The following is a 24,342-nucleotide window of genomic DNA, read 5'->3' on the forward strand; positions in this document are numbered from 1 at the left end:
GTTGTCCATGAGAATGTCATCCTATCAACATTTTGTCTAGATGAAACTCCTAAACAAGCTTTACAAAGCAAAACTTGTAATAATCCTATTATCATAAGACATTAGTAATAGAAAAAAGGCTTACTTAAGATCTGACCACAATAAAAAAACATACAAAATGAGGGGGGGAATGAGGGCTAAACTTCAAAAGAAACGCTTTGGAGTTCAATGTCTTGTCAAATAGGCTTGATGGCTTGGAAACAAAGGACGTGTAAGCGGTAGAATCTCATGGTGTTAAATTCCAAACAAATCTTCACACTATTTGGTGTTGAATGCTTTTTTAACAAGAAAGCTTGAGCCTTGAACAATAATATATATATTAGTAGTGGAATCTCACCATTTGGAATTCAATGTTGTGTGACAAGGGCCTAAAGAGCTTGAAAATTAACAAGCCTCACCAATAGAATCTCATGGTTCACTCAGTCCTTTCAACTGTACACCACAAAGAACCCTCATGGCCAAATGGTTGGCTTTCAGGGTGAAGAATTTCACATAGTGTTTCCAAGGATTCCACAATTACGAAAGGGCTAGGCCGAGACAAAAACCGAGGTCCGTGTGCAATCACTAAGTGGAGAGAACGTGGGGAGGTTGTCGTGACTTCGAGGAGATTATCAAAGCGTTTGTCACAAAGCACATGGTCATGCATTTGTTCCAAGTTCCAATGAGGGTTTTTTATGATAAGGACGAGCTTATGTAGCCATATGGGAGTTGTCGGATTCGGTGTGATTATAGAAGAGATGATGGCGTCAAGATGGAAAAAGCCTTTGTGCTCATCATCCACATATGTCATTTCACCCGCTACGAGGCTCACAAGATCCGACACCCAATCACCCATTGCATGCTTCATACATTGGAAAAGGCTCCATTTCTCATCCCATTGCAAGCATAGCACCAACTTATTTTTCGATGATGACCTCCGGCCAACACACATCTCTATAACTACATTTATCCTCGTTTCGAGGAGGCGAATCAGTTCTCGAGCATCCGATAAAAGTCTCCCATCGTTCTCGTTGGCTCTTAACAATTCTCGTGCGATTCTCATGATGGTCACCTCCCAGATCCCTTCGAATTTGCATCTCACATCTATACACACCACTCGCACTTTCCTCCCTACAACGGCCTCCAATGCTCCCTCCACCGCCTCCACTCTCGCCCCTTCAGGAAGCTGTGGGTTCCCGCAACAACAATTTAGTTCCATGCACCACATTCTTCTTCTTCTTCTTCTTCTTGTAGTAGTAGATTATGGAATGTGTGTGATTCTTAAAGAACATACATCCATGCATATATACATACATTTGCACACAAACACAGATATATGAATTACCTGTGTGATGATTAAGTCGGGTTTGAGTTCCACTAGCCTTGAAGGAAATATGCGATGTGAAGCACTGAGAAACCACTCCACAAGAACTGGATCCGCGAAGACCGACCCGAATTCGATGTCGCACATAAGAGAGGGAATGACATTGGTAGCTATCGTCTCATCGATGCTACTCGACGAAAGGGTTCGGGATTCGGTGCATACCGCCAAGCCTTGGGGAAGCTCAACAAGCTCACACTTCATGAAATATGGAGGTCAAAGTGTATCAAAGACATTGGTCTCTCTGTCTCTCTCTGTCTCTCTCTGTCTCTCTCTCTATCTATCTCAAATCACTCTGATATGTATGGAATTGGAAGAGGGAAGACTTACAGAAGAATGGTCATGCGCCACAAGCAGATGAGTGCAGTTGATGGCTGCCATTACATCGCAGCCAACGGAGAGGAAGCTTGCCACTCTCGTCTTCTCCATAGCTTCCCCTCCCCTGCCCCTTGGGCCTTGGGGTTGTTAGAAGAGGATGATTTTCACACACATCAATAAGGAGCTGAGTTCCCATGGCCAACCAACTCTCTCTGTTTGTCCGGGACACTTGCTCTCGCGCATTACATACTCACCCCGCCGGGCTCAATGCGGTCTTGCTTTTCGCACGTACTCCTTGATACCTGCGCTTAACTTCCTTCCTCCTCACCACTCCACTCCACTCCATCAAAATCTCAGATAAAGCACCTTATAGGGCATGCCACTTTACCTTTGACCAATAACTGATCCAAGTTCTAAAGGAATGTTTCGTGCACGTGTTTCGAGTTTGAATTTGTTGTTTGGATGGGGTTACTTACAAAAGCATATTGTCCACTTAATTCTTTCATAGGATTGGCGCAAAGCATAAAATGAATTTTGAATGGTTATATACGAAGGAAAGTCTAGTGTGTATGATGAGTTGATAGTCATCTTTAATATTTGAAATGGTCCATAATATCGTGGGGACAACTTTGAACACTTGCACATGTTTGAATATCGACAGTATTAGTCGATACCCTTTTGTGGAGAAGTTGTATTAAAATTGATAATATGCATAAAGGTTAGCGTCGATGGTTTGCATAAACGTCTACTAATGAGGACAATATGAGCATATAACTTTGTTAAATCGCCACTCCATTGTTGTGCTCACACTTTAATGCTTTGCTATCTATACAATATTTGTCTCTTACATTATTTATTCGCATGAGTGTTGGCATGTTCAAACTCCATTTTTCTACACAGTTCTCGGCTTACAAGAAATATAATGTGATTTTGATTGGACGGGAGATGTAGAGGATGGAAGGTGAATATCAACGTTTTTGTGTGTCTCATGTGGGTCTAGGAAAATTTCCTACGTTAGCATGAAGCAACTATGTGTTGCCGCCCTTAGTGAAAACTAAGATACATATGCTTGAGAGGGAGCTATCTCAATTTGTACGCAAGAGCGAAAGTGCCACAATGCAAAGTCACATTGAAGAGGTGGTCCAAAGACAAACCAAAGGAGATCAATCCATCAATGGGAAGAATTGGATTGTTGTTCCATCAATGGGAAACCATGCATACATCCATCCATTCACGAATGTTTGCGGGAACACGAGGGGGATAAAAGGGATTACAACAGGGAGAGTACGAGAACCAGTGGATGGTGCAGGAAAACGGGCGACCGAAAAGCGCACTGGGCCGGAGTACACTATAAGTAAGCGTTTTGGAGAGCCCTCTTATGTAAAGGCTGCGTTCTTTCCGTCCCAAAAAGAACAACAAAGCAGCATATACTCAAGGAATCGCCAGTAGCATATGCTCTCTCTCTTTCTCTCTCTCTCTATCACATACACACACACACACACACACACTCTCTCTCTCTCTCTATCTTTCACACACACACACGCACACACACACACTCTCTCTCTCTCTCTTTCACACACACACACACACACACACACACACACACACACACACACACACACACACACAAAAGAAAGCCCTGTTTTTGGCAATCTGTATTTGCTGCTGAGTCTTAATTGGTACCTGTCATGATCAACCACCTCTTTGGACTATGTTTCGCCTGCTCCTGAGAACGAGGAGCCAGAGCTCATCCAAGCCTGCCTCACACCCTACTCTCCTTCTTCCTTCAACACCGTTGAAAGACCATACTTGTTGCTGCCCCTCCTTGGCAAGGCCCTCCTCTGCCTCAGATTCCGCCCAATTTGGTCAAATCCTCCCCCTCCCCGCTGCCCTGTTTGCTCTTTCAAGAAGAAGTTTCAAATCTGGCAGTGGTGATCTCGATGCCCCTAGCAGAACACACGATGAAAGCGAGAATCTGATAACTGATGATGTTCTTCCCCTCGATTCCCATGGACGGGCCAAAAATCGTTCATTTCCAAGCGAGCATCAATCAAGTTCGGGAGATTATCTGTTAGTTCCCAGAGGAAGTAGTCGGTTACTCCTATCAGCTGAAAATAGATTATTCTCAGGAGAAGTTAGGTCACTTTCAGGCGAAAACGGTTCAGTTTTGGGTGGAAGTCAGTTACTTTCTCGTGAAGAACAGTTACTCATAGGTAAGAAAAGGTCATCTGCAAGAGAAGATCCATTACGTTTGCAGCTGAATGGATTTGTTTCAGCATATACGCGTGGAGTAGCTGGAGTGGTTATACTTCTACTTTTGGTGGCTGCTATCTATCCTTCAAAAGGTGACGATCGCATCTTCGTTTTGCCTGTTCCTTGGAATGTGGTATCAGAGGCCTGGAATTCAAGCTTGGATGCTTGGAGAAAGATATCAACATGTTATGGCACCTTTTGCAATGCAATTTCGGCATCATATGCGAAATTATTCGATGCTGCGAAAGACACCATGATTCTAATCCGATGCTTGAAAGTCATACTCTTTTCAAAAGGGGAAGATTATGCTAATGAATATGCTCTTAGGTGGAGATTGAAGGTAGTTTCCTTGCTTGCTGACTTGCTAAGTTCCGATAGTGTACGAAGAAAAGCATTGCTGCACGCGAATGGTGGCTCGGTTGTGGATTGGTTACTGGATTCTGTAGGACACGGAGAATTCGAATGGAGAATGATACAAGATGAGGCTGCCCGAGCTATATCTTACCTTCTGTTGGATGCTACTACTTGTGAGGAGTTACTTCAACGACCATCGGCGTTATATCATTTATTGCTTTTTAGTGCACCAATCCAGTCTGATGCTGAGCAGAAGGTAAAATATCACAAAAAACCGATTATTTCGAGTACATTGATAAAATTACTCAAACTATTTATGTATTTGATATATTATACATATTTTTTTACAACCTTGGGCATTTCTTTGAGTTTGTTTCGTACAACCTTTCGGGAAAATTTAGGCTTCAGTTAAAGCTCAATGCTCCTTAAATACGAAAACGAGTTTTAGGTTTAAGCATGTGCAAATAGGTCCTGGATACTTACGTATAGGATCCATTGAAGAAAGCCAAGTTATGCATTTAATAATGATTGTTGACATGGTCATTCAGAAAACAAAGCAAAATGATCTGGAATTTTTAAAGGAAAACAGCAGCAGAACAAGGGGTCGGAGCATGCTAGTTGCGGCCATAATGGACATCATTACATCAAGCTGCGAAACTGTAAATATAGATGGGATACAGCCAAAGTTGTCTAGAAATGCTGATGTGAAAGATGTATCAGCAGCTTTGAAGGTTCTTCAGGAGGGAGGACTGCATTTGGATGAGGGTCAGGATGACAGCCAATTTAAGGGATATGATAGCAGTACAATGAATGGGGTTGGAGGGACCATAGTAGAGGAAAAAACTTTGGTTGATGTCCAAAATGAACAAACCAATCAAACGGATAAAAATGATCAAAAAAGTTATATTTGGACTCTATATGCCTACTGGGGAAATAAATGGTGGAATTCAAATAAGGATAGTGAGGGGTCAGGTCCAAAAGATAAACTTCTGAGTTTAAATGCCACAGATCCTAAAAATTTGAAAGGAAGTATGAAGACCCATGGACTATGGGATGATCTTCAGGGAAAGCATGTTGCTGTGCCATTGGCAGCTTGGGCCATAGCGACATGGGCGCACATGTCAAGTGCAAATTGTGAAAAGATATTGGAGCTTGATAAGAATGGGGATGGAATTTTGGCGGCTATAATGGCACCTGAACGTACAGTTAAGTGGCATGGGGCTATTACATCACGCCTGATAGTGGAGAATGGATATGAGAATTATGTGGTTCAATGGGGAAATGCACTGCTGAATGCAGCAAGAGAGGTCTGTGAAACAGAGGATATGCAACTTGCCTTGATCACATTGAATTCATTCTACTCTTGTGTCAAGAGGAGCGTGAAGATGCAAGAATCTGTCTCAGGAGAGAGTCTTTCTACATTACGGGAAATTGCTACAGAAACATCTAAAAATGCGAACTTGCAAGGAGTGATAGCTGAAGTACTTGATATCTTAAGCTTCAATGGTGTAGGTTTTTCTGCTCAGGAGGGGAAGAAATGGTGTACTATTCTCTTTCACTGGATGTTTCATGACAGTTTTGAAGATACAACACATTTGACAGCAGCGAGAATTCTTGATGATATATTGGAAAAACTTGGTGTCGATGGTGTTCCTCTTTCCCAAACTTGGCTTGCCATGATAATTTTCGATATAATTAATGGTGTTGAACCAAACATGACGAAGACAGAGGTGGCTCCGAGCAAATCTAAAGCTCTTGTCCAGGTATCGTCTGTTGCTTTGCAGTAGGAGGATTAGTTCACAGGTCAATCATCCCTAACTAAACTAAATTTGTGCTTTCTGGTTTGTAAGGAAATGGTTTTATGCCTGAGTTCTTATTTGTTATTAAATATGCGCACCTCTTTTTCTGATTTCTTTTTTGTACCTTTTCACCCAATTGCACATTGCATAGAATCGATCAAAGCAGGTGGCAACACAAGCAGCTAATGAAGTGGCAAAGGCAGCGTGGAAGTCAATGGGTGAAGTTAATGGATTTTTTGATATGAAACCAACCAGTAATGGATCTGAACTAGAATGGGAAGATCTCGCAAAGTTAGATATTTTTCGTTCTTTTCCGAAGGGGACAAGGAAAGAAAAAGCAAAGCTTACACCTGTTAATGCTGCTGATGTATCAGCGAAGGCTATGAAAGCGCTCGCAGAACTATCGGCAGACGAAGAAAATTACCAGATAAAGATGCTAGAAAAAGGGGCTCTGTATCTACTACGAAGGTTTATGCTCAATGATGATTATGATAAATCAGATATGCCATTAAATCAGGCTGAAGAAAAGCGTGTTATGCAAGAAAGTGCTGATGTTGTGTATGTGCCAGAATCAAAGATGCCTCCATCCATTCACCTTCGCAGACATGCTTTGAGAATGTTGGCAATGTTGTCTCTACAGCCATTGGCGTCCTCATTTTTAAAAGATGACCAAAATTGGTATAGATGGCTAGAGGATTGCTCTCGCAGTCGAATACCTAATTGCAAGGACTTGAAAACTTGCAGCTATGCTCGGGCAACACTGTATAATGTAGACACTGTAAACAGATTTGCACTGTATAACCTTCAGAATTTAAGGCATGAAAAGCGACCGTGGCCTCACTATGAAGACAGAGTGTTTCTGGTTAATACAGAGTCACCCCTTTGGAGATTGTCAACCAGAGAGAAGCTACTAGAAGCAGCTGGAGATGTGGTAGGTAATGAGGAGGAACAAGCTCTTCTGAATGATTTTGACATGGACGTGGTTTTTGTGCATGGTCTTTGTGGTGGACCTTTCAAGACTTGGCGCATAACAGATGATAAAGCTGCTACAGTTACGGCAGGTTTGGTAGAAAAGATTGATGTCGATTCAGGGAGAGAAGGAACTTGTTGGCCAAAGCAATGGCTAGCTACTGATGTTCCAACATGCCGTCTTTTGACTGTAAAATACAAGGTGCATATATAATTATTTGATAATTTTTTCTTTCCAACGACAAATGTTACCAAGAGTGCCATAGAAAACAACTTTAACAATACTTTTAACAATACTTTTCGAAATACTATCTCATAGTGATGCCATAGTCATAGGACCTGTTAATCCTGTTTCTGAAAGAATGAAATTATGTAGTTGATATAACAAAGAGACCTGAACAGATTGGTCCTCAAGATGGCATCATAAACTTGGAGCTTGGCTTCCAATTTCCCTTGATGTTTGTAAGGAAAGAGTATGTTAGATTTACCATTATTAATGGGAGGTACACTTTTTTGCATATCTTGTGTCAAGGTAAAAAATATCGATCATTCTTTAAGTAGATATATTCAAGCTATACTATTTTCAGGCAAGATTTATTAAATTCTGTTTGATATCTTGAAAAGTTTCATGCATTAACAACGCTTATTAATGCATAAAACCATGTTTTTATTTATCATTGATAACTATTTTGTTTCTGTTTGGGGTTCTGCAGACAAACCTCTCTGAATGGTCTGGTGCAACATTACCTTTACAAGTAAGCAAATTGTTTGACGTGGTGATTAGAATTTTTGTCTTGCAGAAACTTTGTTTCATAAACTCTATTTTGGGTCGCATCTTGAACTCTCCTGCAGCACTTGGAAACCGAAATGAAACATGTTCAATCTATGTACAATCATAATAGCTCCATTATTTCATTCCAAAATCTTATGTTTGACATTTGTATCAACATAGAGGGCATTGAAGCCAAATGGAACTTGACCCATAATTCTGTATACATACATTCTTATTGCACCTTGATTGGAGGTACTTGTTAAGGGTGGAGGCAAAATCAACATAGATCCATGGATGCCATATTCTTTGTGTGGATAAAGAAGGGATAGTTTTCAATGAAAAAGACTTTGTGAAGACATTGGGCGGTGTCCTACATGATTGCTGCTGCAAAAGTAAAAAATGCTCTTTCCATAGCTACCTCACTAGAGAGAGAGAGAGAGAGAGAGAGAGAGAGAGAGAGAGAGAGAGAGAGAGTAAAAATGATTCATGATTCAGAATATTCTTGGATATAGATCAGTAAACAGTGACGGATTGAATTACATGTATTGGGTGACTGATTGCTGGAGACCTTAAGCATGAGTAAAGGAGGATACCATTAGAGAGATCAAGTGGGAAGCAGTGAGATCTTTTCTTATACCTGGAGATGATAATGGATTCCATCAGGCACATGGAGGTTTAGAAACCGAGGGAGAGGAGGGGATTACACATTAACCAAAGTTAGAAAAAAATAATCTTAGCTGATTTTGTGGAATTGATAGAAATTGTCTGGATTCCATCATTTACATATGGATAGGAGCAGTTATAAAATAGGCGAGATTTAACATTACTGAAATAGAGCTGTGTATATCTTTCCGTACTCTCCCAATTTTTAAACCACCATAGTATTTCATATTATGGGGTTATAAATATAAACCTGAATCCAGTCCTGCTACAATGGCTGTTTACTCATTCGGTATGGCATTGTTTCATAAGTCAAATTGTATATATTCATAGAGAATGTTCTTTGCTGTTTACTAATTCGGTATGGCATTGTTTCATAAGTCAAATTGTATATATTCATAGAGAATGTTCTTTGAATTTAAAAGATTTGTTCGCCCATAGGTTGGCATTTGTAAAAAGGAGCATAACAATTATGCTGGTCAAGGAAATAATACTGCTAACATATTTTCATAAAACTAGTCCACTCAAAGAATAAAGACAGTAGATGGAAGGAGAGAAGAGAAATGAAACCTACATTTTTGAAGGGAAGATTATAGTTTGAGTAAATTATTAAGTTTCTTTTGTAGGAAGTGAGTGAGGTACTTCTCAAGAAGCTTTTGGCTGCTGGAGTTGGAGAACGACCTGTGGTGTTTATAACTCACAGGTGTGATGAACAAGAGTTAATCAATTTACTACATTTTTTCTACAATTGGGACATAAATCTAATTGGCTTAATTCCTGTATGCGTGCTAGCCTGGGAGGCTTAGTTGTAAAACAGATGCTGATGCAAGCTGCAAAAGATAAAGAATGCTCAAAGTTTTTGAAAAAGACTGCTGGTGTAGTATGTATATTAGGCTTCTCCCTTTATCCCTACTATGCTTGATTTTAGATGCTAAAAAAGTACTCTTTATCTCCATAATTGTCTCAGGTGTTTTATAGCTGTCCGCATTTTGGTAGCAAGCTTGCTGATATGCCGTGGCGATTTGGCTTTGTCATACGGCCATCACCCTCAGTAAGTGAGAGAGTTTTGTATTATAGAACGAAGCTTTTTCCTGTTGGTCAGCCATGTGAGTACAATTACATAATCTGAGTGGGATATCCTATGATTATATCGTAGACGAGCGAGCTTAGAAGTGGTTCTGCACGGCTAGATGAGCTTAATCAGTTCTTCCGTACTCTGAGCAAAGGTGGCCTAGAAGTTCTCAGCTTCAGCGAGGTCTGGCATTCATCATTATTGTCATAATGAAGTTCTATATGTAACACTTAATGTGTATAGATATATGTGATATCTACCTTTGTACATAATGTTGTAGATTTCCACTTATGGTTAGCCACCCTTTTAACATATATACATATATACCACATATAAATGTATACTTCTATACCTATATGTCCATAATATATATGTATGTATTTGTAGAAATGTAACATGTATGTACATATATGGGACAACTTGTTGATTCATGGAACTTATTCATATTCTTAGACAAAGGTCACTCCACTTGTGGAAGGGTATGGAGGATGGGCATTACGTATGGAGGTTGTGCCCATTGAGTCTGCATACCCAGGATTTGGGAAGCTTGTGGTAAGCTACATAAAGTAGAACGTTTGATCTATTTTATATAAGCAGAGATTTGGTGCCGGGTTAATGAATTTTATTTTATATTGGACTCCTGCAGGTTCTTGATGGTAGTGACCATGTAAATTCTTGTAAACCTCTTAACAAGGATGATGCTGCTTATACTCAAACGTTAGAGTTCTTGCAAGAAATTTTGAGGTCTTTAAAGGGCAACGATACATCCGGATAGTATGTTAGCGTCATTTTCTTGTTATACATTCTGTGAATAGAGAAATTCATCATTATACATTTTTTGTATACAATATGTTGTATTGCATAGCTATATATATACAGAAAGTGCTGGAAGCTGCCAGCACTGCTGGAGAAATTTTGTACTAAAATACACCAGAGATGGTGAATATGTCATCAAATCAATAAGAAATTATGTAAGATAAATTTGTTGGTCACATTGATACAGCCTTTTGAAATACAAACATTGAGATCTGTCCTGCAAAGCTTCACTTCTACTCTTGTTTCGTGTTTATTGTTTATAGAGCCTCAATGGGGAACATACACTTTGGTATTCATTTGTATGTTGTTACTATTTGGGAATTTTTAGTATCGCCTACATCTAGCACTACAAGTCTAGAAGATTCAAATGCAAATTTTGTTTATGGAGAAGAAATTGGACAGCACAAATAATGTTGCACTATTATCATAGTTTTTATTGAAGGAGGCAAAGTTTTCAAAGGCATCTCTGGTCATGCATATTTATCGATACATGGCCTACATTGAGCTATAGATGGTAAGGTCCATTATCATTTCGTATAATCTTCACACTGGTATTTTGTGCTTAGATATGTTGTGCATCCTATATATGATTTGGTGGTCACCCGTATATAGTTCTAATATCAAATCTATGTGAGGTTTCAAGTGACATGGGCACTTCAAATGTGCAATATGAAGGACAGATTGTAACTATTGGGTCCATTGTTCTTAATCATTTATATTGCATTCTAGAATTGGTTGTTTCTCATATAAAAGTAGTGTATTTGTTAAATTTCTTTAAATGCCTTCTCCGGGAAATGCTTATTAGTTCTTCATGAACTTGCCTTTTGTTTGTCTTATAAATCGTAGTACTCGTGAAAATAGTTTATCTTACACTTTTGAACTTGTTTTCTTGAATTATATCAAAAACCTTGTACCTAGCTATGTAATGTTTTACTTGTATGGGAAATATTTAGTGTTCATGTTTGGAAGCCTTTGAAGGCTTCATTTTCTCAGCATATTTCTCATAGATGTAATTGGTCAAAGAAGTGTTATTGGCCATTCATCATTCCCTCACCAACTTATCAAACATCATTCTATCTCGTGAAACTTGGTTGAGGTTCAATCTCAACCAATAAAATAACAATATCAACTCAAATGGGTTAAGAGTTCCAATGTTTCCCCAACCAATCAAATATCAATATTGTGGGCCATCTACATGCCATGCTTTTTCATTTCATTAATGTCCCAACTACAAAGTGTTTGTATGCGACTTACAAACAAACTACACTTGTATTAAAAATGCTTGAGAAAATGAAGTTGGCGTTGCATACAGTATCATTTATTCGAAACGAATTACATAATCTTGCCACTAGCCAAATGTTATGCATATGTGCAATGCTCATAAATTAATATGAGACTGTTTTTACTTGTGATAGGAAGATGTCAATCAATTTGAAAAATACCTTTTGCACTAGGACCCCATTTCTCTAATTAAGAGTTAGAAGTGTCCAACCAATATAACTCCAAAGACGACTTCATTAAGAATCCATTTCTTTCTACTATCTAATTTTAGGACAAAGACTGAAATATATTCGAGTTTTCTCTTCATTTCCCAAGATTCCCCGAGGCTTTTGTTATCTTCCTGAATGCCATTGCGAGCCCCTCTACGGACAATTTATTGGCTTTATTTCAGCAATTTCCTATTTGCCAAAGGTTTTAACCAAGGGCATTTCGGGAAATAAGCAGAGCTGAGGGGCATAATGGAGATAAAGAACAATATTTTCTATTAAATCTTGACCTTTCTTCCAGCCCTCCTGTTCAATCACTAAGTGTGTTTTAGGGTTTCTAACTGTTCTGTGCAGTGTTTTAGGGTTCCTAACATTGCGTGAATGAAAATGTAGTACGTGCTGATATAACGTTAATGTTTCTTCGGTTGTCCTTCTACAGCTAGAAGGAAACTAGCTATGGCAGCATCAATCCTTCACAAATCCAAACATTTAAGATGCTATGGAAAAGGAGAACACAAGCGTAAGCTCATCATTTCAAAAGTCAAACCGATATCTGAGAGTGTCGTAAAAACTAACATACAAGAAGAGATACACGCAATTTGCAGTGTTTTGAAGGATCGATGTTGGGATGGTGATATAGAACAAATGCTAAAGAATGTTGTAGTTGGTAAATTAACTACGATTCATGTTCAAGAAACCCTTAAACAGATAAAGAATATTCATACGTCGGTTGGATTCTTCATTTGGGCTGGAAAACAGGTAGGTTTTAGACATAACTCTGTTACTTATCATTCTATACTCAAGCTTGTTGGTTATGCTGAAGAATTTCAATTCTTAGAGAAGCTTTTGCTTGCAATGAGATCAGATAAGTGTAAATTGAATACCACCACTTTTAATATAGTCATTTCGAGCTATGGAAAAGCCGGTTTAACACGCAAAGCTTGGTCTACTTTTGCCAAAATGAGAGCTTTTCGGTGTATTCCTGACACTTTGACCTATAATGCACTCATGAATGCTTACGTTAAGAAAGGAGCATGGAACCGAGTGAAAGAACTATATAGCCAAATGTTTGAAGTTGGCCCGACTCCCGATTCATATACTTTTAACACTCTAATTGATGGCCTTCTGAAAGCAAAAAGGATGAATGATGCATCATTGATGTTGCGAGAGATGGTTATTAATGGATATTCACCCTCTGTGGTCTCTTATAACACTCTGATGGAGGGTCTTTGTGAAGAAGATAAAGTAGATGAAGCTTGCATTCTAATGGGCAATATGATGAGGAATGGTTGTATTCCAACAGTGATTACTTACAACATTTTGATCAATGGAATGTCTAAGGTTGGGCGAATGGTCGATGCTCGTATAATTGTTCACTTAATGCAAGAGATTGGTTGTTTTCCAAATGTTCATACCTATACAATAATCATGAATGGATGCATGAAGACCCATGAGACCAATGAAGCTTGGAGTACATTTCTTGCGATGAAAAAGAGAGAATGTGTTCCTGATATTATTACATATGGAGTCCTTATGGATGGATTCTATAAGGCAGATAAGTTAGAAGCGGGATTTGAACTCATGGTAGAGACATTAGCGATGAAAATCCCTCTCAACACTGTTGTATATACAATGTTGCTAGATTGTCTGTGTAAGACCAATAAGGCTGACTTGGCACATACAATTTTAGATGATATGCTATGCAATCGATGCATTCCTGATCTGATAACTTACCGAGCTCTAATAAATGGTCTCTCCAAATCGGGTAAATTCTCAAAAGCGTATGAAGTAATGATAGAACTGATCAAATACACGTCTAGCACACTGGATCTTGCAAATATCAAGGCAGTGATAGATGGACTGTGTAAAGGTGGATACATCAAAGAAGCTATGGAGTGGTTCAATGGACTTCCTCACAACAAGATAGTCCCTGATATCATTCTTTATAAAGTGATTATAGGGTCTGCTTATAGAAAGGATTGGTTAGGGGATGCTTATACCGTTATGGAAGCAATGATGAGGGCGGGTTTCTATCCTAATGCAAAGTTCTTTTATGACATGATACTTGGATATTGTGAACAAGGCAAATTTGATATGGCAAATAAGGTCTTGGAGGACATGATGGTGAATGAAAAGATTTTACCCATAGATTCCTCGAAGGACTGGGATTATAATGAAAACGATTTCTCTAGTGCCATCACTCTTTTCTACACATCTATGGATAGAGTTCCTCCACAACAGATTTTGTCATTTGTAGAAGCATTTCTTTACCTCTGTCAATGCGGTGCTTTTTCACTTGCAATAAAGCTTCTTGAGAGGATGATGACGCGTGAGTTTTTCAAGCCGATGTCAGGAGGCATGAAAATTCTTCACACTTGGTTGAGCCATGGTGAGTTGCATAAGGTTATGATAGCTTTGTCAGGGTTACGTATTCAAGGGAAGATGTCTGCCTAGCCATATGCAGGCAATTTTCCAAGACTGTATTACTCAAGAAAATAAATGCATGTAACCATATGAAAGGTAATCCTTATTCAGGTATTATTCTTTTTTCTTCTCCCATCTAAGAAAAGGGCAAATCATGTTATATGTGCTGTTCTGAGTAGTCAACTTTTAGAAAACATGGTAGGATATCATTCTATGAGCTTATACATGTCAATAATTCACATTGTGTTTGCTGTAGTAATCTAGAACATACAGTCTCGATTCTAACATATTAGCTGATTTCTTTCATGGCTATTAGGTTATTTTCAGACCACCAGGATGGATAACTATGTCTATCGATCCCCACATATATATATATGAGAGAGTAGAAAGGTATGAGCTATTTCATCCAACCAGTCTAGTGACGGCATTTTGATTGAGTAAGAGCTCAAAAGTTTTTTCCAAAGTTTTCTTAAGCTGCTCCATTCCATGTAAGCATTTTTTTCTTGAAGCATTTAAATAGTTAAGAACTCTTTTCTAGATTTCATTGGAAATATTTTAGACTTAGAAATGGTCTTAATGCAACACTTATGCCTTATGTTTTGTGTATTGACTGCAGATAGACAAAGGCTGAACAAGCTACAAATTTCAGATCAATTGGTCACGAAAGAGGAAGGGGAGTAGAATTCAATGATTTAATGTTGTCACAAAGTAAGTATAGGTATGCTTGCTTGTTAGTTTATCACCTAGCTAGTGTGCATATTCTCTGTGTTTCGGTTCGTCGTCTTCTCTTTCATTTTTGTTTTGTTTGCTTTGGTGGATTCTCCTTTATTTCTCCTAATGTTTGAGTGTTTGTGTCATGACTCAAGAAACGTTTCTGTGTGTTTCGGTTTGTCGTCTTCTCTTTCTTTTTTGATTTGTTTGCTTTGGTGGATTCTCCTTTATTTCTCTTAATGTTTTAGTGTTTGTGTCATGACTCCAGAAACGTTTCTGTGGTTTCATCTTCGAAAAACCAAAACCCCGAAACTGTTTCCTAACATAAACCAAAATTTAAAGCATCAGTATCTGAATGTATTATAATTTCAACTTTGAAACAATTTTGTAATCTAAGTAAATCTATAAAGCATCATATTTAAATATGATTTGGACGTGGATAACCTTTTTGCACTACAGCATTGTCATTGTTGTGATCTAACATAAAATGTCCTTTTCTTGGGATACTCGGTTGACTCCAACACGTTTTCTTTTACATATTCTTGGGTCTCATCGTTTTCTTTTGTTTGGATGCACGGAGGACTACACATTGTGCATGCTTTTTTGTCCCTGTTAGATGCAAAATGAAATTTTATTTATTCATTTGTTCTAGGAAGAAGTAAGAAAAGGTTGCATCTAGAGCAAGCTCGGTGCTAAGATGTTTCTTGCCGCATTTCCACATTGGAAGCTCAATGTCTTATTAGTCCTGTCATTCTGGGTGACAATCAGGATGTCTAGGTAGGGACACGTGCAACAGTAACTCTACCTTGAAAAAATCTATTCAAGAAGTGGTCGATTAAATGCTAATGGAATAAAAGCTATTCAAGAAATAGTTCTATTATCGATTGTAAAAAAGTATTCATTAATTCAAAACAAGTCTATCAATAACAGTCTGGAAATGAGATCTTTGTCAATAAAAAGAGCTAAGCTTTTTATGTATGAAGGTAGATTTAAATTGAAGCTCAGAAGGGGCATTGTTTGGTCAATTTTGATGAGAATGCTCTCTAACAGCACTGAGTAAAAAAATCATTTCTTTATTGTATGTGTATGGAGGAAAATGAAGATATGGGTTGAGAACTCCTTTTGTAATGAATGGCTTTCAATGTATTTGAGATGATGTGTGGTTGATCCAATGATCATGTGGCATTTACTCTTCAAATCTGTACTTTATGAGTTGTTTGTATCAACAGGCTGGGGACAATCTTCGATGCAGTTGTAAAATTTCAGCTATTTCTATATATTAATGAGGGTCTATATGCAATCAAGGTAGATGCTTTAGTAAATCAATATCATGAGGAATCAATCACACATGCTACAAGATTTGATTCCCTGATTGTAGTTAGATAAGAATAATAATACAGGATCAAGGTGTTGAACAAGGGTCTCTTTTGGAGAGATACAAATGTTTCATTGATCATAGTGCAGATAATGGGTTTCCCTCAAGTGAGGAGCACCTTGTTTGCAAACCCTATTGCAACATAAATATAGATGTAGGACAATAGTACTTATTAAAGGACTCTTCAATAGGGATTTTCCTAGGAGATCTGTGTTCCAGACTTCTCCAATGATTTCATGGATGGGAATGTGTGAATTATCATTCTCATTACTTCGAATCTATATTCTCCACATTCTTCCTTGATCATAATTTGCCTGATATTGGATTTAGAATCATGTCACCGTACATACATGAGCCCATTAGTTTATTACAGGCACATTCTTCATGTTTACATCACATAATTTGCATGAGGTAGCATCAGAAAATAGTTGAAGTCAAAATTTTGACTATACCCACATATTTTCAGATACAACTTTTTTATTGCATAGCTTGTAGATTGTGCTCCATTCGTTTCTTATATGATATCATCTATTTGATCAGATATTGGTATTAGCTTTTGTATTACAATAGAGGTGAGATGAAATGTCTCCTTCTGTTTTATATATGTACATTTCTCAAGTAATATACTAAGGTGTATATCTTTCTTGAAAAAAAAAAAAAAAAAGTATGCTTACTAGCATGTGGGTATGGTCAAAATCTAGTGTCATTTTATTATCAATCCTAACAAAATGCTAATGAGAGTATATATTTGAAGATGAGCTTGGATATGCAAATATTGTGCAAGTCATGACTCCATAAAGTTAATTGTTATGTCATATTGCATGTAGATATCCCACTACTATTTTATTGTTAATTTGGTGCAATGTTCTAAACAATTGATTTTGTATTGTTTTGTCACATGTGAGTTGGTTTCAAGGGGATTGCAAAGGTTGGAGGGCAACTATGTAAGCGTGAGGCTTTATGGTTATGGTTGGTAGATTCTACAAGACTATTTAAGCTACTAAACACCAAGGAGTATTGTTTCAACCTATTCTTCTCAACTTACCCATATCCATACATTAAACAATACAAGTTTTCATGGATTATGCTCAATCTTTGTGCAAAAGATTGTTATGCTTCAAATTTAAGTATTGAAAGATGTTAGGACCATAACAGTTGTACATTATTATCACAATTTATGGAATGTATTGGAGTCAGTCACAAATGGTGTCTCTCATTTTCACAAGTAGATATAACGCCACCATAATTTTTTGTTCAATGGTGGTGTGATACAAATGGTTTCAAGAAACACATATTTGACATATCTTTATTTGAAAACATTGCATTTAGTCACAATTCAATATTAACCATAGGGGCCTCTTGGTTGCAATGTCAATGGTGCCACCTAACCCCTTTGTTATTTTCCAATCTAAATCATCCTATGCTCACACATTTGGGATCAAACAGATTTTGGATAGTGAAATTGTTGGTCTCTACCTCCCTAGGGAAAGCAGTTTGTGGCTCAACGTTTGTTGATGATATCCTTTCCTCTTTGTATGAGCTACTTCGATTAATGTTCAAATAGTTTTGGTTTATTCTGATATATTTTCCACTAGGTTGAGCCTTAACATTTGTAAATAAACTAAAGGCTCATGTAGAGAGGCCCTTGTAGAATGGTTTGGTTGGTGAGGTCATGATGCTCACAAATGCAGATTAGTTTGTTTAAGATTCATGCTAAATTCTCATGTTGAATGTAGGGTTAGCCATTGCATGTTCATTTTGTTATGGCCAATATTTATGCATCGTGCATTTGGCATAGGGTACAATTGATGACTTTAATTATATTTGTTCAAGTTTCAAGGCTCAGGATGTACACACACAAAAACAAGGTGTATGGTTATTGAGGTGAATCCTTGTGCTTTTCCCTTTTGAGAGATTGCCCACATGTGAGGTTTTTTGTGTGCCCTAATTTTTTCGTGTGTGTGTGTGTGTGTGTGTGTGTGTGTGTGAAAGATAATTAAATTAGGCCATAGGTCCACTATACCAAGAAACCTTAGATGCTTGAAATATTCTGGCAAATTGAAAATAAGTTAGTTATATATTGGGGAGTGATGGTGACAATAAAAAGTAGTTTTCACTAGTCAAACTAGTGGAGTCATGCTTAGAATTCATGTCCTTGTCACATCTTTGTGCACAGATGCATATGTCACAATTATACAAGCATGCACACACACATCGACAAAGTATAAGGTCACAATCAATACCTGGATGTATGCCAAGCTTCATTCATATTAGTATTTGTTACTTTATGTTGACACTTAGAGATATCAAATAACTAGTACCCATTAGTGCCGAAATGAAAGAAGATTGGATAGTGCGAACATTAATGAGAATCTTTACTTTTAAATTATGCAAAAACATCTATTAGCACCCTATATTTGATAGATTATTGAAATTTGAGACATCCACAATTATATAAATTACTAGAATATTCCTCAACTTTCATATATGACAAATAAACATTAGACATCACTACTTAATTGGACTTAAATGTTATTTAATTAAACTTAATACCCCCTTCACTAACTTGATCAACATTTGATTAAGCTTAACCACAAGTAGTGAATAATTAGGATGATTAGTTGTGCCACCTAAAATGTACCATGACTTTTATGGTAGTTTTAGGGCATTCGGGCATCCTAGTAAAAAGTTAAAAATTTGGAAATATTCTTGTGCTTTTACCTTTAAATAACTACAATTATAGTTTTGATGTAGCCAAATGCATCTTTGGTTTGACGTTGACTAAAATCAGCTTGCACTTGCAACATAATGATACTTATTTTGGTTGGGACTTTTACTTTCTTCATCCAAGACATATAGTAGTTTGAAGGTGTACTCAAAAGATTCTTTTTGTAGCGCGTGTACCACGCAACGTTTGCATGTCCTATGTCATGTTATGCAAAATTATGCTATGTGGAGGGAGAATTGCATAAATTTACCATACAGTTCATTTCTAACCTTAAGGGACGTTCATATGATAAGGTATATAAATATCTTGCTTCATAAAAGAAGATCGACAAAAAAAAAAGTTGGTATATTATAATTGCATGTATATGTATAGATACGATTTTATTTCAACTTTACTATGAAATGTACCATATGCATAGGGTATAGATTTAACAAATCGATGCAAAATAATTATTATGGTTCATATTATTGGCAACAAGCATAAAGTGCAGGTTAATATGAGTAGAATTACACGGTTTGCAATAGAGTCAAATAAACGTTCATACACAGAAACAAAATAAGTGCATACCGTACGTGCAACAGAAAAGGATGAAAACATCAATTGCATGTGGGCTTCATGATGATAAGAAAGCCTTTTCAAGTTGTCTCAGTTGCATAGTGGAATGATATTCCAAAATCCACACTTGCTGCATCTTTAAATGATGAAACAAATTTGGAGTATGGACCGAAAGGAAAGGATTTATAAGTGGAACATAGGGCCCATATTCTAAAACAAATTGTAGGATAAAATTAGAATGTGTTGCAATGAAGGATCTATTGTGTGGGAGAAATTCAACAAAAAAAACCTATAAACTCCAAAGTCAAAGACTAACAAGATAGAATTCTCTAGAATAATCACACCAAGAAGATGATGGTGTACTAGGAGTGCTCTTTCAGTCTTTGTGTCTCCTAAATAGTTAGTAAATCGAACAAAGTGAGGTCCTACTCAATAGATAAGTGGATATGGAGTTTATACAAGTGACATGTAGGAATTGATACCTCTACCATGGTCTTTATGCTTATTTGCCTCTCCCTACATCAACATTAGCAACTTATCCCGTTTAGAAATAATGTTGTCATATGTTGACCTTGCAATTTGTTTTCTCACAATGTATCCCCTTCTGTACAAAATGATATAGCTCATATATTAGATATAGAGAAACATTGTTGTTTTCTCACCTAGTGCAAGTGTCTCTTTGAAATTTAGGTTTTTGTATTTCGTATGTCACGAGGAATCTAGTGAATATTCGCTAAGATACCAATGAATTGTTACAAAGTTGTTTGAAACGAAAGTGGTTACGTTCAGCCATAGTAACATATCAATAAAAGATAAAGCCTAGCAAACAAAACATTTATGTAGAAAATCATACAAGAACAAGTTGAAGCATGGGTAGGGCTTCTAAGGTTTCTTTCAAACAAGAATATGACATGAATAAGAACCACCTAGAGTGTAACAATCACAAGGCAAATATTGTTGGGAAGGAGAAGTTGTAATTAGCCTTGAAGCAAATATCTTTCTCCCAAAAACCTGACCTTAACCTTGTCATTATTTATTCCTTCTATGTTTGTTGTAAGTTTAGAAGCTTGATGTACAATGGATTTAAGAGACTTGTAACTTATCACATAAGGGTCAATATATGAGTTTTCATACAATGATCAAGCATGAGTGAGAACCAATGCCAGCAAAGGACTACGAACCAAGGTCATATATGACATACAAACACTTTGAAGTAAAGTTGTGTGCAATTTTTTCCCTACCTCAAAATGGGATGAGTACCTAAAGTCTCTTAAATCCATTGTACATCAAGCTTCTAAATTCTTGAACCAACTAGAAATTTTGCAAGAGTAACCCCCACCATATGAAAGTAAACACTTTCATTTCAAACAAATTTGTAACAATTCATTGGTACCTTAGCCACTTTCGTTTCGAATGAGTTACATATTGTTACAAATGAATTGGCTAAGGTGCCAATGAATTGTTACAAATTTGTTTAAAACAAAAGTGGCAAATGTGCAAATCCTTGGAGCGATGATTACAAGGTGAGTGAGCTGCAGTTGGAGCTGTAGTTGGAGCTGGAGGTCGAGCCTTTCTATTTTGTTCATCTAATCTTCAATTCAGTCTTGAGGCGAAGCGCTCGAATGAGGACTAAAAGATACAGGGGCCCACCAAGCCCTCTGTACGTACAACTTATGGTCATCGTGTGTAAGCATATGACCTAATAAGACTCCCTGCCATCGGCCATTGCCATCAACATGTGAACTATCTAACTCTTCGCATTGCATTGAGTCACGAGGTTCGAAAGTGGGATCGTGTGTACATGGCCATGTTTTGCGACCGGACACTCACTTTCCAATCTTTCTTTCGATCGAACTAGTGTCACCTCCCCAAATTAATTGCATGGTACATATACATATACATATATATGTATATAAAAACATAACAAAACCTTCTTTGGCCAAGTAAAACCCAAAGTCACTAAAACAGAGCAATTCCTTCCTTTCAGTGAGCACCTTCTTCTTCTTCTTCTTCTTCTTCTTCTTCACGAGAGAGACAGAGTTCCCAGACAGAGAGATGGCGAATGACAAGAAAACAGAAGGTGGGAAAAATCCTACCAAAGTAGAGGTACTCGCTTCCTTCCTCTCATCTCTTTTCTAATATTTCTTCTCTCTTTTTTGATCTCGGTGTTTTCCTCCTCCTCCTTCTCTCATTCTATGTTTTTGCCTCATTTTAGCTCAGTGTGTCTTATCTCTCTTGTCTCTTTTGATGCTCTCCTTTAGACCATCCATTTGAAAGTATTCATACATTGTGAAGGTTGCAAGAAGAAAGTGAAGAGAACTCTCAACGGCATTGAAGGTAAAAAGTCATTGTTGATTCCTTTTCTCTTCTGCTTTTCTGAGTTAAAGCCATTATTTCTCTTTGATTTTGTCAGTCACTCTGCATTGTGCAAACCTTATGTCCATTACCGTGTGAAATACGCAGTAATATAAAGCTCGATGTCAATGGAAATGCCCTTGTCTATGTGTCCGCATAAATAAGTAACTACTTTGATATGTGTTGGATATCATGGCAGTATCATTGCTTTCGTCTCCATTTACCATGTGAAATGCTGTAATGATATGCAGTTGACGTAGTGAAAGGCACTATATCATGGTAGATCAACATTGTTGACTTGTCCATTACCATATGAAATGCAGAGTAATATAAAAGGAGCGCTATGCCCTTGGATCATGTATGGTGGTCGTATTGTCATGTTTCTGCTGATCAGTTGGGTTAATGAAGCGGAAGAAGCAGCAATAGTAATAGTGGGGTTTAGGGATATGCACACTAATGGAAGCCTATGCTAGGATTTAAGGGTTTAAGGATATATATATATATATATATATATGCAAATGTATATATAGTGTTTAATGCGATGCATGCATACATGGGCGTGGACATGCATCCAAGTAGTATATATAATCTAGCTTGACCTACACATAGGAAAATAAATTATATCAGGGTTTGTGGCATCATACATGTGCTGCTGTTGCATTTGTACACATATCTTTTACGCGTACACATCTCATCCACATAAATTTGCTTGGTTTTTTTCTTGGAGCTCAATATCTCTTAAATTGTTTCATATGTTTAATTTAGGTGTGCAATCTGTGGATGTGGATGGGAGACTTGGAAAAGTGACTATAACAAGCACAATGGACTCTGCAGTGCTCATAAAAAAGCTCGAGAAGGCAGGCAAAATGGCTGAGCTCATTCCAAATGGCGGTGGTGGTGGCAAAGGGAAGGAACAGCCTAAAGGAGACAAGAAGGAAGCAAATGATGAGACAATAGGAGCAAAAGAGAATGAGAAGAAGGGTGCCAATGGAACTGAGAACAACAATGATGACACAAATAAGAAACCAAATAGCAAAAATCAAGAGAACAACAAAAACAACAGCAATAGCAGTAACAATGGTCAAGGTGGTAAAAAGAAGAAAGGTGGTGGTGGTATGGAACTGAGTGTGGAGGCATCAAATGAATCAGGTGCAGGCATGGGCTCATCTTATGAATCGGGTGTGAATACGTTCAATGATCCGGGTATGAACAAAAACATGGCTAATAGGAACATTGCCCCGATGATGGTTGAGACAGGTTATTCCACCACCATGGAATCTGCAGAGTATGCAACCCATATGTTTAGTGATGAAAATGCCAACAATTGCATTATCATGTAGGACCTCATTTTTCCTTTATTTTTAACCATCATTATGAAATTAGTCTTTGTAGCCACCCCCCAATATTTCTTTTTGATAACCCAAATTATATTAGTCACCATATTTTTCACGAAGATGAAATAAGAAAAGCTGGTATCCTGTCAGGAATCATGGACAAAAAAGGAACTGAGTTTATTTGTCTATAGGTAGTAAAAGACAAAGCACATGGAAAGAGGGTTAAAAAGACACCGCACCAAAAAACAAAACCTATAACCAGGAACCTTGGCATATACTGCAATGCAAGCAGATCCAAGAGCAGTTTTCAATGTAAATAATGTCTAATTGAGCAGAGTAGTTAAATTTTAAAAAGGATCTCTGGTGGCATTTATGTTCTATGCTGCGTTTGTATCAATTATATGTATCTCTGTCTCTGTCTCTCTGTATATAAACCCACATGTATATATATATCATGTGTATGTAACATTTTCATAAGCACGTGCATGCTCATTTACACAAGTACATCCACATCCATATCTATGCCACAAAGCGCATGTCTATACATATGCACAGGCACATGCATTTATATGATAGCGCATGTGCACATGAATATGAATGTGTATATTGTGAAAGTAGTTATTTGAGAGGACTAATGATTACTTGTCATTGTGGATGATTACTGAAATTTGATATAATTAGTATGAGTAATTTCAAGTAGACGTTTATTCTCTTTGGTAGTCACTACCATTGTAGCCAGATCCTAGACCTCCCACCAATATCTGTTTGTTAATCATCATCCATAAACAGAACTGAGCAAGAGTTTTGGATCAGACTTAATGCAGTTTGGGTAAAAACAAAATACATCGTTTTGACCAAGTGTCAGATAGTTTTATTATTAAATGACACTTTGTATTCATGTTTAGTCACCAGCATCTAGTTACTCAAGATCTTGTCAACAAGTTTGTTGGAATCTTTCAGG

At 37.5% G+C, this 24,342-nt stretch overlaps 4 protein-coding genes across 11 annotated transcripts; 3 read left to right on the forward strand and 1 right to left on the reverse strand.

Annotated features, from left to right (window-relative positions):
• Positions 1–354: 354 nt before the first annotated feature.
• LOC147869941 (uncharacterized) lies at positions 355–1,874 on the reverse strand. Of its 2 annotated transcripts, none has more exons than XM_087335072.1 (3): positions 1,730–1,874; positions 1,364–1,597; positions 355–1,204 (listed from the first exon to the last, which is right to left on the reverse strand). In XM_087335072.1, the coding sequence occupies exons 1-3, from the start codon at positions 1,826–1,828 to the stop codon at positions 455–457; spliced, it is 1,083 nt and encodes a 360-aa protein (XP_087191198.1). In that variant the 5' UTR covers positions 1,829–1,874; the 3' UTR covers positions 355–454. The 2 variants fall into 2 exon arrangements, with proteins under 2 accessions (XP_087191198.1, XP_087191206.1); XM_087335080.1 differs by having other exon boundaries at positions 1,364–1,529; positions 1,730–1,868.
• A 1,554-nt stretch (positions 1,875–3,428) lies between these two features.
• On the forward strand, positions 3,429–10,590 carry LOC147869942 (uncharacterized). The gene is made up of 10 exons (XM_087328673.1): positions 3,429–4,580; positions 4,873–6,087; positions 6,275–7,294; positions 7,806–7,847; positions 9,151–9,227; positions 9,317–9,404; positions 9,492–9,575; positions 9,681–9,779; positions 10,050–10,148; positions 10,243–10,590. The coding sequence occupies exons 1-10, from the start codon at positions 3,429–3,431 to the stop codon at positions 10,369–10,371; spliced, it is 4,005 nt and encodes a 1,334-aa protein (XP_087184799.1). The 3' UTR covers positions 10,372–10,590.
• Positions 10,591–12,175: 1,585 nt separating this feature from the next.
• LOC147869943 (uncharacterized) lies at positions 12,176–16,110 on the forward strand. 7 transcript variants are annotated; one of them, XM_087335114.1, is made up of 4 exons: positions 12,176–14,434; positions 14,640–14,811; positions 14,940–15,031; positions 15,687–16,110. In XM_087335114.1, exon 1 carries the CDS (start codon positions 12,356–12,358, stop codon positions 14,351–14,353), a length of 1,998 nt encoding a protein of 665 aa, XP_087191240.1. In that variant the 5' UTR covers positions 12,176–12,355; the 3' UTR covers positions 14,354–14,434; positions 14,640–14,811; positions 14,940–15,031; positions 15,687–16,110. The 7 variants fall into 7 exon arrangements, with proteins under 7 accessions (XP_087191240.1, XP_087191224.1, XP_087191216.1 ...); XM_087335138.1 differs by having other exon boundaries at positions 12,529–12,658; positions 12,801–14,811; XM_087335098.1 differs by having other exon boundaries at positions 12,176–14,811; positions 14,940–15,041.
• A 5,547-nt stretch (positions 16,111–21,657) lies between these two features.
• On the forward strand, positions 21,658–23,778 carry LOC147869944 (uncharacterized). The gene is made up of 3 exons (XM_087335150.1): positions 21,658–21,798; positions 21,954–22,029; positions 22,813–23,778. Exons 1-3 carry the CDS (start codon positions 21,748–21,750, stop codon positions 23,385–23,387), a joined length of 702 nt encoding a protein of 233 aa, XP_087191276.1. The 5' UTR covers positions 21,658–21,747; the 3' UTR covers positions 23,388–23,778.
• The last annotated feature ends 564 nt before the right edge of the window (positions 23,779–24,342 follow it).

The sequence above is a fragment of the Azolla caroliniana genome, unplaced genomic scaffold (genome assembly GCF_043228905.1).
Source record: "Azolla caroliniana isolate FFs.n. ecotype wild unplaced genomic scaffold, voAzoCaro1.0.p SCAF_1, whole genome shotgun sequence".
Taxonomy (NCBI): domain Eukaryota; kingdom Viridiplantae; phylum Streptophyta; class Polypodiopsida; order Salviniales; family Salviniaceae; genus Azolla; species Azolla caroliniana.

Excerpts from the sequence above, each read along its gene's own strand:
- LOC147869943 (XM_087335098.1), top strand. The coding sequence starts at position 12,356 with ATGGCAGCATCAATCCTTCACAAATCCAAACATTTAAGATGCTATGGA.
- LOC147869944 (XM_087335150.1), top strand. The coding sequence starts at position 21,748 with ATGGCGAATGACAAGAAAACAGAAGGTGGGAAAAATCCTACCAAAGTA. Across the intron at positions 21,799-21,953 it reads AAAATCCTACCAAAGTAGAG|ACCATCCATTTGAAAGTATT; the intron begins GTACTCGCTTCC and ends GCTCTCCTTTAG. Across the intron at positions 22,030-22,812 it reads AACTCTCAACGGCATTGAAG|GTGTGCAATCTGTGGATGTG; the intron begins GTAAAAAGTCAT and ends TGTTTAATTTAG.
- LOC147869942 (XM_087328673.1), top strand. The coding sequence starts at position 3,429 with ATGTTTCGCCTGCTCCTGAGAACGAGGAGCCAGAGCTCATCCAAGCCT. Across the intron at positions 9,228-9,316 it reads GTGGTGTTTATAACTCACAG|CCTGGGAGGCTTAGTTGTAA; the intron begins GTGTGATGAACA and ends TATGCGTGCTAG. Across the intron at positions 9,780-10,049 it reads AAGTTCTCAGCTTCAGCGAG|ACAAAGGTCACTCCACTTGT; the intron begins GTCTGGCATTCA and ends TCATATTCTTAG.
- LOC147869941 (XM_087335072.1), bottom strand. The coding sequence starts at position 1,828 with ATGGAGAAGACGAGAGTGGCAAGCTTCCTCTCCGTTGGCTGCGATGTA. Across the intron at positions 1,598-1,729 it reads TGGCGCATGACCATTCTTCT|TGTGAGCTTGTTGAGCTTCC; the intron begins GTAAGTCTTCCC and ends TATTTCATGAAG. Across the intron at positions 1,205-1,363 it reads CCGACTTAATCATCACACAG|CTTCCTGAAGGGGCGAGAGT; the intron begins GTAATTCATATA and ends GGGAACCCACAG.